This window comes from Babylonia areolata, chromosome 8 (assembly GCF_041734735.1).
Source record: "Babylonia areolata isolate BAREFJ2019XMU chromosome 8, ASM4173473v1, whole genome shotgun sequence".
NCBI lineage: Eukaryota > Metazoa > Mollusca > Gastropoda > Neogastropoda > Buccinidae > Babylonia > Babylonia areolata.
The window spans coordinates 30,462,662-30,475,161 of NC_134883.1; the positions used below are offsets into that span (position 1 = coordinate 30,462,662).

Sequence of the window (12,500 nt, forward strand, 5' to 3'; positions counted from 1 at the left end):
GTAGCACTATATGCTTAACTACATCCTAACTACGAGCTAAACTCGGAACGAAAGAAATGTAAGCTCATGAAAAAACAAAAGCAGCAAATTATTCGAAATAGCAAAAGAGAGTTATGAGAGGAGAAGAAGAAAGAGGAGGAGGACTAGGAGAAGAAGAAGAAGAGAGAGAGAGAGAGAGAGAGAGAGAGAGAGAGAACGGTTGCTTATCAGAACAGTAGTAGGTCCATTAATGATTACAGAATATTGGACCAAAGAATACAGAGTTGAGAACACGCATTCAAATCCCTCACACTCACCCCCAACCCCAACCCCACACATACGTGCTCACTCGTATTTGGAAATGATTATGCTGAACATGAATTACTTTGCTAGGTTTTATATATATATATATATATATATATATATATATATATGTGTGTGTGTGTGTGTGTGTGTGTGTGTGTGTGTAACAAATAAATAAATAGATAAATAAATAAAGACATTGCACCTTCAGGGGCGAGATTTGGAGCATGACCCATGCCTTCCACAGTGACTCTGAACACAAGTCACAGACGAACAAACTTCGAGAGACTGGAGACCTGAGGCTCTTTCCATTGCTTTTGAAAATCCTTCACTCCTCATTCAACATGTCAAAGTTTTCTTCTGATTTTTGTTTTTTGTTTCTTTCTTTCCATCTGTCTTGTCTTATCTTTTTTCATTAAGAGGGAAGAATAATTTATTTATGTCGCCTTGGCATTTTGATGGTTGCAAGTGTTTGTTTTTGTTGTTGTTGTTGTTTTCTTCAACACTGTTTCCGTTGTTTTTGCCCACATTGATTTTAATCCACTTTTACCCGAAACACACACACACACACACACACACACACACACACACACTCACTCACTCACTCACTCACTCTCTCTCTCCTGCTGTCATGTGGTCAGCTTTTCCAGGCGATATGTTGAACGTCTGTGAATAAAGTCTGCAGGACACACGGCGGAAGATGATCAATGTATTTATGAAGACAGCATTATAATCTGTGTGTAAACAAATTTGCGTAAAAAAGGAATAATATTATCAAAAAACGTCGACAGCATAAACCGACATGAAACTTACACGTGGTACAGCGTTGGACTGAGAGTCCTGTGTTCGATTCCAGTGTCGATATCTGTTGGTTTAAGGAAGGAAATCAGTCTTGTTTGTTGCTGTGTTGTTTTTGGGTGTTTTTATTTTTTGTTTGTTTGTTTTTTCGAACTCCCAGGTCAACATGAGTGCAGACCTGTTAATGCCTAAACCTCCCTTTCGTGTGTACACATGCGCATATGATCAACTGGGCACTTTAAAGAACACGTTATTTACATCAGCGTTTTGGTTGGTTGTACGAAATCGACTATACCCAGCAGGCACGATTTGACAATAATAGTCAGACTGATGACTGATGGTCACAAATGGAAGAAGAAGCAGAAGGACTTAAATTCAAGAATTTAATGTTATAGGTAAACCGCTCTTGCTTCTTTGTTTGTTTGGGTTTTTTTTTTGTGTTTGTTTTGTTTTGTTTTTTGTTTTGTTTTTTTTGTTTTGTCATGTGATGAATGAATCGTCTACATCCATCAATATATGAAAGAACATGTGCATGCTGCGAACTTCCATTCTCGTGTTCCCGTCCTGATGTAGGATAAAAGATACATTCTTCCACACAGTTCACGGACATCTAAAAACAAGACAAAACAAAAAAGTCAAAAAAGAAAGATTAAGCAGCTCGCCAAGTGAACAGACATTCCCCAGACACTTTTACTTTAAACCACCAAAAAATATCATTTACAGATCTGCAACCAAGGGGCGGGCGTGGCAGCTAACTGACCCATCTCTTAACTAGTTCAGTGACTAGCTCACTCATTCACTCACTCCCACTCCCACTCACGTAGCTTAAAAAAAAAAGAAAGAAAAAAAGCAAATCTGACAGATCTTGTCCGCAAGATCCTCCTCAGACAGCAAAATGTCTTTGGTCCCCTCTCTTGTAAAGTCCAACCACCCCTGCGCCCCATCCCCCGTTCCTAGCTGCTAGCCATCGACCCCTTTATGTCTGCTTCTGCCAGGGTGGGAAGGGGCAGTTTGGTGATAGGGCTGGACGGGGAGGTTGGGGAGGGGGGGGGGAGGTAGAGGACGTGGATGCCATCGCTTATTGACGTTGGCGGGACCCGGGATGGAGGGAGGGAGAGAAGGAGGGGGCGGGGGAGGGAAGGAGTTGTTAGCCTAATGGCATTCTCTCCCTCCAGACCCACCAGGGGGCAGGGAGGGAGGCTGGTTTGGCGTGCTGGCAAAAATCACTGCTGTCGAGAGGATGTCGTCGCCTTCTGATTGCGTGAACGTCTCAGACAGCCGGAGAGTTAGTGGACACTAACAAAGTGGGTTTATATTAGTGGGGATGGGTGCTGCCAGTGGTTGGGGCGGCGTGAGCCACCGGCGTCTGGACACACACACACACACACACACACACAGAGAGGAGAGAGAGAGACTCACGCTACACGCTCGTTTCCAGTTATGTTTGCGCAAGGACACTACAGTACAACACACAGACATACACCAAAGCACACACACACACACGCACACACACACACACACACACACACACACACAACACACATATATATATATATATATATATATATATATTATATATATATATATATATATATATATATATATATATATATATATATATATTGTTGTTGTTTTTCAAGCTACACGCTCGTTTTCAGTTTTGTCTGCGCGCGGACACTACAGTGCAACACCTAGAAACATACCGACGCGCGCGCGCGCACACACACACACACACATGTATATATTGGGTTTTTTGTTGTTGTTTTTTTTCAAGCTACACGCTCGTTTCCAGTTTTGTCTGCGCGCGGACTCTTCAGTACAACATCCAGACACACACACACACACACACACATGTGAAAATGGAAAGTTCGAAAACAAGGCTCAACATAACATACGTAAAAATCAGATTTTTTGTGCCTTTTCTTAGCAAAGATTAAATTTTGCAAACCCCCTTCCAAGGGGCCTTCAAGCATAAGCGTGGGGGAAAAAAGCTGAACTTGATTTGCGTCCTACTACTGAAGTTCGTTTTTAACCACTAATGTTTCATTGGAAAATAAGAAAACTCCTGAATTAGCATGATACAGCTGTGGAGACCACATGTTCTACTATCCTTGCTGAGGTCATTGGAGCTTCGGTAAACCTCTCGGTAACTGGTTTAAACAGTATTTAATTCCAAACGATCACAATAAAAATATACTGAATTCAGCACAACAAGAAAGTCTAAAATAAAGTCCTGCCGTAGTGTACAGTACATACAGAAACCATAAATATTTCATATTTAGTTTCAAACGATCACAATACAAATATATTGAATTCAACACGACAGCAAGAAAGTCTAAAATAAAGTCCTGCCGTAGTATACAGTACTTACAGAAACAAAAAAATATTTCATGGATTTCCTTGCAGGTGAAAGTTTATACATCATTGTATCTCAGTGAATATTTTGCTATTTTTTCCCACATTTCAAGAGACGGCTGGATGAGCTCATATATATATATATATATATATATATATATATATATATATATATATGTGTGTGTGTGTGTGTGTGTGTGTGTGTGTGTGTGTGTGCATTCCATGAGTTTGAACAACGTCGGGCACAGTACATGGCATTCTTTGTTTGTTTCCTAGTTTTTTTTTCTGTTCTATTTCACCTTCTCTGTCACATTGAGTCCCCTGTCCATCTGGCTTCATTGTTCCTTGTTCTCTCGCCCTTCACTCAGCTAATCTCAGCGTCTGTAACACGAGAACATAAGACGGGGTTGACTAAAGCCAAGAACACCATGACTGACGAGTGAGGGGGTGGGGAGAATGTCAAGAGCCGGGAGGATTGGTCGATGGAAGAGGGGATTGTGGAGAACGTGGCGAACATCCGAACACACGTGGTGCAGCAAGTCGTAAACACCCACCGGCGAAAGGTTAAAGTGGAGAGAGAACAAGAGGAGGAAGAAGAGACCAAGAAGACGATAAGCTACATCCCTCCCCCGTTCCCAGAAGAAAGGCAGGCATTCATCCAGTAAAGACTGCTTTCCATACGATCCTCACGGCCACAGACTTCAGGTGTAGAACCTGTTGGAGATACCCGACCTCCCCTCCCCTACCCCCACACCTCCCCACCCCGTCATTCCTTTACACCTCTAAAGGATAAACCCACCTGGCGTAGGAGGCGGGGTGGCAGAATCGCTAAGGCGTTGGTTGGACTTTTGATCCAGTATTCACCAATGATTTGGGCTTGAGGTTTTGGCATGGCGTTGTGTCCAGGGGAAAGGCAGTTTATTCTGATCTTCTTCACTCCACCCAGGTGTGAATGGGTACCTGACTTCGGTTGGGGAAGGTTAAAACGGCAGAACAGAAGATGATTTGGCCCTGTCTTCCTACGCCAAGCTGGGAATGAATTCACAACCACGATGACCATAAAAGGTTATTGGACCTTTAACTCAACCCGGAATATGCTACTAAACTATCTCCTCCCTCCCATCCCCCACCATGGGGCCAGCCTAGGGTTTCAGCGCCGTTCCTTACACCAGGTGTAACTCATTCCTTGCACCCACTCTACTCATTGGCTGTGGAATATCTAAACACCCAACACACTTTCGTTACGTTTAGAACAAACTGTTAAGAGGCCCCTTGGTGACCTTGATAACATCGATAGGTCCCTGTGGACTGCAGGCGTTGGGGTAGCGGCAGACGAACACGGATGTTGCTGTGTATTGAAGTGTATTCAAGCTATGTATGTGGTGTATGTGGGTGGGGGAAGGGAGAGGGAGGGGAGGGATGAGCGGAGGAGGGGTAACACTACTGAAATTGTGCGGTTTACGGGTGCAAACACACACACACACACACACACACACACACACACACACACACACACACAGAGGGAGAGAGAGGGAGGGAGAGAACAACAACAACAACAACAAAAACAAACAACTGTTGGGTGTTGTGACGTATTGTATTCTGTCGAGCTCTATGGAGTTTTGTAATGTGGCCGTGTTGCATTGTAACTTTATATAATTTGATGCGGGATATGTGCGTTTCAGCGCGTACTGCAAGTCGAACCACAGCTGGTTTGTGTGTGTGTGTGTGTGTGTGTGTGTGTGTGTGTGAGAGAGAGAGAGAGAGAGAGAGAGAGAGAGAGATCACTCACCTCTGCCCCCTCTCCTTCCTCCACCGCTACCGCATGCTCCACTTTCCGACCGGGTTATCAAGGGAGTGCAATCCCCAGAAAGGTTCAACGCGAAACCAGGGTAATCCCCCGTCTGTCACGCGGGTCGCACTGAAGGCAGAATGGCGACAATCCATTCAGAGAGTCAATCCCTTATCCAGGGGACTGATTTCCCGTGGAATAGAGGGAGGGGGCAGCAAGTGGTCATTCACACAGATGGTCCCCTTTGGCCTAGGGTAGTTGGGGCTCCATCTTGTCTCGCGGGACAATGGGGTGATTTGCTTGTGGGGTGTTCTCGTCGTGGTGTATGAACAGCGTCTGCGGTGACTGAAGTATTTCAGCCGTGGATCATCAGTGTGTTGTTGTTTTTTTATGCAGCGTAGTATCCATACGTTTGATGACTGTTCGTACCACCACTGTTACTATTTTACACGGCAAGACACAGCTAATTTCTTGTTGAAGATATGCTCAGGTCGAATATTTTCCTTCTTGTTAAAGATGTGTTCATACTCCTCATTTCTTTCCCTTCCCCCCCTTCCTCCACCACTACAACAGACCAACCTCCCATCCAACTTTATTTATTTGTTAGTTAGTTAATTAGGTAGTTAATTATTTTTACTGTTGCTACCAATCTTTTCGGTGGACATTTTGTAACTGATGACGAATAGCTACCTGTAGTCGTTCAGAGTGGATACGAAAAATGAGAAAAACAAAGCAAAACAAGCAAACAAAAAACAAACAAACAAAAAACACCAAAACACGGTGGCCACCATCACAGTTGTAATTGAATAACAAAGTTTTGGAAAAAAAAACAAACTTGTGGCATCAGATCTGATTAAATTAGATTGATCCATGCTATGTGGGATAATGTACTTTGTTTAATCTTTACATACTTTTAATTATGATATGCGTGGGAAATTCAGAATTTAATCTTAAATCTTATGATATTTTCGTGAAGACTTTCTAAAAGGCCAGTCTAATGTATTATACGAGTAGTTGATCAAGCTACTGAATATGTGCTAGAAAATTCTCTCTCTCTCTCTTTGTGTGTGTGTGTGTGTGTGTGTGTGTGTGTGTGTGTGTGTGTGTGTACTTGATCCTGTGGTAAATTCATATGGTATTACACCTTGTTGAGTTGTGCATCTAATACTTGGTCTAACTGTTGGGATATTGTTTTTGAACAGGTCTGTTTTTTGTGGAAACGTTTCATACCAATTTGCAGTTACTTTTGCAAATGTGGTAGACGTGTAACATTCTGAGAGGGAGCCAGGGAGCAGAGGGTGGGTGGGTATCACATTATCAGTCTTACACCGCCTGCATGTATATTCTCCACTATCCTTTTCACATGGTGCAGATATAAAGCACTGATCACTTGCTGGTGGATTTCCAGCGGTAGCCGGGGTATCATTGTCTGCCTACGCTAATATTCATGAGATGATGATGGATTTGATGGGGGGAAAGAGTGAATAGAGGTGCTGGACCCGATTCACATTCATAGGGGTCCGTGCGCATTTCATCCACGAATTGCAAATGGGCGTTCAGAGATCTGAATAAGAAATGGTCTGTGCCATTCTTGCGGACGAATCAATTAAATAAATCAGCTGGTCGTGGTGTAACCGCACCGCATGTTCGTTCGTTTTCATTCATATTCAGCTCATTACACTGTTGATATGCTAGCCAGTATATTCTTTGATCAACTTCAGGCAATAAACCCAGCCTGCTCGTATTACTCGCTGAGACGTACTCTTAGGCTGCGGCCATAGTAAACCCGGCCGTCCGGAGTTTTGACGGCCGTCTCTTTAGCCGGTAGAACGGGTCCGTCAAAGTGGCCATAGTAAACCCGGCTTTCCGGAGTTTTGACGGCCGTCTCTTGCTGAGGTCAAGTGCGGTCAAGGGAAATGTGAGTCGTCACTATCAAAATGGCGCGGACGAAACGGAACAGATCGTTGTTGTTGCTGTGGTGGTGGTGGAGGAAGAAAAGAGGGAGCCTACGACGTTTCGCTGTTCATCCTATCAACAGATGGAGACACATGTATGGAGAATATCACCATCTGATGCCCCAGCTGCGCAATCACTCAGAGAAGTTTCATCAGTACATCAGAATGACACCTCATTCTTTTGATCATCTTCTTGAACTCTGTGCACCTGATCTTCGAGAAAAGTCAACTAACTTCTGCCGAGCAGTTCTAGTTTGTACATCTGCGCGCACACATATGTGTGTGTGTGTGTGTGTGTGTGTGTGTGTGTGCGTGTGTGTGTGTGTGTTTGTGTGTGTGTGTGCGTGCGTGTGTGTCGTGCGTGCGTGCGTATGTGTGTATGTGTGTGTGTGTGTGTGAGAGAGAGAGAGAGAGAGAGAGAGACATGTGAATTTTAAAAAAAACCCAGCAATTTAGTATGCACACTTACCATTTTCCCCATTTTCGCAATGTTCTCCCATGCAAGATCTCTGTCGGCATGTCTTTTGTCACTCCTGCTGTAAATAAATGTTCTGAGCCTCACAGCACTGATCAACTTCTCTTCGTCCATGTTTGCAAGGGAGATAAGTCATTGAAAAATTAGGAACGGAGTCCTTCCCCTTTCCCTTTTCCTTTCCGTCGACCCGGCAAACGGACGTTTTGCACGAAAGTCGAAACGACGGGTTGAAAATGCCGGGCCGGGCCTGCTCCACTATGGCCACCCACATCCGTCATCAGTGACGCCACAGAGCAATTAAGCCGGGCAGGTTCTTTTACCCGGGCCGGCAAAAAAGACGGCGGTAAAAAACCGGGTTTACTATGGCCGCAGCCTTATGGTTTGCTTTCAGCTCTTGTCCCTTTACGGGGACGAAAATATTGCCTCCAAAATAGGCTTTGCAAAGTATGGTGTGTGTGTGTGTGTGTGTGTGTGTGTGTGTGTGTGTGTGTGTACACAGTTGTGTGGAAATTGCACTTGTAAAGGTTGTTACACGGAAATAGGAGTTGGGAGTAATGTAGTTTCCAAAGTACACCACCATCAGGAATAAATCTACACTCCGCATAATATCCGGAACAGTTGAATCCATGCAGTGTGCGCTCTCTCCTGGCAAAAGAAAAAGAAGAAGAAGAAGAAGAATTGCTTACAAGTTAGCACAAAAATATTTTCCCCAAAAATGTAACATAATTACTTTTACCTTTATTTTCTTTTATCTTCGGTGTGTTTATTTTCCAGCCGATGTGTTTCACTGACTTATCGGCAGATGTATGTCACAAAATGTGTCATGGTCGTGTATGAAGTGCAGTGGAGGAAGCGAAGGGACAGCGTGATTGTGTATCAGGGAAATGAAGAAGGGGAGGATGCATGTTTTCACGTGGTGACATAAACATTTTGTTTACATCCTCAAACCATTTGAGTCTGGAGATCTTGTCTAACTGATCTTGATAGACGATTGTGCGTCTGCGTGGAGTCTACACATTTCCGTGTACTGTTAGCTCTAAGTGTTTTTGTTGATGGTCAGTCCTCCATACCATAAGGGAAAGAGGAGTGGAAGATGTTGGGTGGGGGGGAGGGGAAGTGGGGGGGACTCCTCCATTAATTCTAGGAAGACTCATTGTGGAGCCGCACGAAAAGAACCATTCACAAGATTCCTCCCAGTAGTCCAACTTTATCGGTTGCGTGTCAAAAGCATTGGTCTCTACAAATGGTTTTCCCCCACCATTCTACGATGTCGTCAGTGAGTCGGTATTTTCTTTCGCTCTGTCCGTCACCTTTCTCCCTCAACGAACGCCTTCAGTGATTGGCTGGGCTTCAGCAAACATGATTTGATTTTATTACCCCATTCAGCAGGTCCTTGTTTTTTTCCATTTGACCTTAGCGAAAAGGATTGAATGTCCAGTATTGCGTGATGAAGGTCCACCACCTTACTGAATAATTTTCACAACTGAGAATCAAAAAGATTTAAATTACTTTTGCATGATCAATTTTTCTATTGATGTCAGACCGTCTTCTTCAGCAAAAATGGCACAGGAAAATTGGAGTTGGTGGCCAGGCTGTGAGCGACCTGAATTCACAGCTGCAAAACTGGTGTCCTGTGGAAACTATTATCTAGTTTATTTTATTTCAGTCTCTCTCAAGGCCTGACTAAGCGCGTTGTGCCAGTTACACTACTGGTCAGGCATTTGCTCAGAAGATGTGGTGTGGATTTGTCCGAGCACGTTAGTGACGCCTCCTTGAGTAACTGAACTGAACAGCCATGAATAGAACCGGACAGAACTGAACAGAAAACTATTCTCTTTACGCATGCAAAATCTCTGGAACCTATACACATACCAACAAATTCGTTGAACCCTTTTTTCTCTTTGTGTTTCTCTTTGATCAGGCCGATACCGCTGGTGACTGTCATTTCATGTTGATATTGATAGTAGCAATATTTTACTTATTTGTGTATTTATTTGTTTTATTTCTTTGATTACTGTTTACGAAGAACTTCTTTGATACAAATGATAACATGGTTCATCAGCCGTCACGTTAAAATTGGAAGTGCAACGTTGTGAGCACAGTATAAACTCTAATTAAGCTTGTTGATGCTCTCCTTTTGTCTTGGTTTACATTGTAATCATGTGTTCTGGTGAACAAAATTGCAATCCTGACACGGCCCTGTGTGGTCAGCTGGACTATAAACAACAGGAACCCGACCCCTGTTGAACAAAATTAAAGCTTGTTTAAACCCATTTTCCCCCTTCGTGTTTCTCTTACATATATAGGTTCCAGAGATTTTGCATGCGTATAAAGAATAGTTTTCTGTTCAGTTCTGTTGGGGCCTGTTCGGGGTTGTTCAGTTCAGTTACTCAAATATAAATAAATAAATGTACGAATCCATTGAAACCCACTGTGTGTATGTGTTGCAGCCGGCAGCGGACAACGCACTTCCACAGTGGGTGGGCTCCATCCAGGATGATTTCTCCCTGCAGGGCCGGGGCTCGGGCAACTACTCGGTGGCCTTCTACCACCCCTGGGGCGCCCCGGGCGTCAGCGCGGCCGTGGCCATCGTGTACAGCGCCTGGGTGACTGGGGCCAACGCCCTGCTTGTGGCCATCATGCTCACCTGGTAGGGGACGGGACTTGGAGCTTGGGGCGTGTGTGTGTGTGTGTGTGTGTGCTGGGAGTTTGATGTTTTGTTTGTTTGGTTGGTTGGTTGTTGTTGTTGTTGTTTGGTTTGTGTGTGTGTGTGTGTGTTTGTTGTTTTTTGAGGGGTGAGGGCTGGGGTGGGGGGTGGGGGTGGGGTGTTCTCATCCATCTGTGTATGTGTGTGTGTGGTGGGGTCGGGGATGGGTTGGGGTTGGTTGTTGTGTGTGTGTGGGTGGTGGTTGTGTGTGTGTGTGTGTGTGTGTGTGTGTGTGTGTTTAGGGGTGTGGTGTGTGTGTGTGTGTGTGTGCATGTGTGTTTGTGTGTGTGTCTGCGTGTGTGTGTGTGCATGTGTGTGTGTGTGTTTTTGCGTGTGTACTCTGTGTGTGTGTGTGTGTGTGTGTGTGTGTGTGTGTTTGTTCCTTTCACCTTTTTCTTCTTTATGACCCTATCCATGATATATATTATTGTTATCATGTTGTTGTTGTTCGTGTTGCTACAGGAAGACACTGAACGATCATGCTGTGCCTAAAACCTTTATCCTTGTGTGGCCACAGGACAGGCTGGAAGACACTACATTGCTTCAAATCATTATGCTTGAGTGATAGTTTTTAAGTCTTTAGCCTTGCCCTGGCCAAATTGATGGTTGCGTTTGTGGTCAGCAGCAATGACTAACGACAGCAGTGATGAGGCTGTTGGCGATGATAACAATGATGATGATGAAGGTGATGATAATGGTAATGACGATGAAGACGATGGTCATGATGATGATGAATATTATGACCATACTACTACTACTACTACTACTACTACTACTACTACTACGACTACTACTAATGATAATAATGAAAACAATGAAAATGATAACAATGATAATCATCATCATCATCGACATAATAATGATGGTTATGGTCAAGACTGATGATGATGACAATGGCGATGACGGTGATGGTAATGACAATTCATTGAGGGTGACGGGGTCAATACTGTGACAGCGATGATAACGAACCATGAATAATGACGACGAAAACGATGATGGTGATGATAATTTGATGACGACAACGTCACACAGGAGCTGATGGTGGTACTGCTGATAATAATGATGGTGGTGATGGTTTGGTGATAGATAAAATAACGTTAGTACTAAAAGTCGTGATATAAACATATGACTGTAAAAGGTTTTCAATAGATAGACAGATAAATATAAACGAATAAATAACGAAACATTAATGAGACACAGACAGACAGAGAGGAGGGAATGGAGAAGGACACACACACACAGACACACACACACACACACACACACACACACACACACACACACACACACACACACACAGGGAGCGCTGGCAGTGAAGGATCACTGTGGAACGCTAAAAGGACCGGACAGGCCACAACAACCATAGCTCATACCCAGGCGATGCGAGGATTAAGCAGTATTGATCAAACGGGCAAAGGAAAACTCACCCCCCTGTCCCCCCTCCCCTCCCACACATCGCCTTCTCCTTGCCCCTTGCCCGCACCCCCTCCAAACCCCTCCTCCTACACACCCTTCTCCCAACATCTGCCCACTTTCTTTGTATATTTTAAAACCACCGGTGAACAAAGCATTCTGAGGGATAGGACATTGTCGGTGGAAGCTGAGACTTCCGGTTCCAGGTCATGTATGTTTAGAATGATGGAAAGTGGAATTAATTGATTTTGACATTGTCGATGCCGCGTTGTCTGAAATCCTCTGGTGTCTGTCTGTCTGTCTGTCTGTCTCTCTTTCTCTCTCTGTCTCTCGTTCATTGTTCTCCTCTGTGTGTGTGTGTGTGTGTGTGTGTGTGTGTGTGTGTGTGTTGTCATGTCTCATTCTCTCTGTTTCTCTCAATCTCTCTCTCTTTCTCAATCTCTGTATATCGGTAAATGTATGTATGTATCTGTTTGTTTGTCTGTCTGTCTATAACCTTTTTCTCTGTCTGTCTCCCTTCCTCTCCACACCTCTTTATTTCTCGTTGTCTTTTATTTACTGAATCATATTCACATACTAATTACAAATGGATTATTATTGTCATCATATTGTTATTGTCGTCATTACCATCACCATCATAATCATTGTCATGATCATAATCTTCACCAATTCCATACTGTCATCGCCTTCATTACCTCATTATCTAACATCATCATCAACCCCTGC

The 12,500-nt window shown here is 43.8% G+C and overlaps 1 protein-coding gene across 1 annotated transcript in view; it reads left to right on the forward strand.

The window, feature by feature from the left end:
* The window catches only part of LOC143285138 (uncharacterized), a 49,952-nt gene that overhangs the window by 25,717 nt on the left and 11,735 nt on the right, over window positions 1-12,500 (forward strand). The window contains exon 2 of the mRNA XM_076592364.1: window positions 10,105-10,304. Coding sequence (XP_076448479.1) covers window positions 10,105-10,304 — 200 coding nt within the window. The remainder of the gene's footprint in view (window positions 1-10,104; window positions 10,305-12,500) is intronic.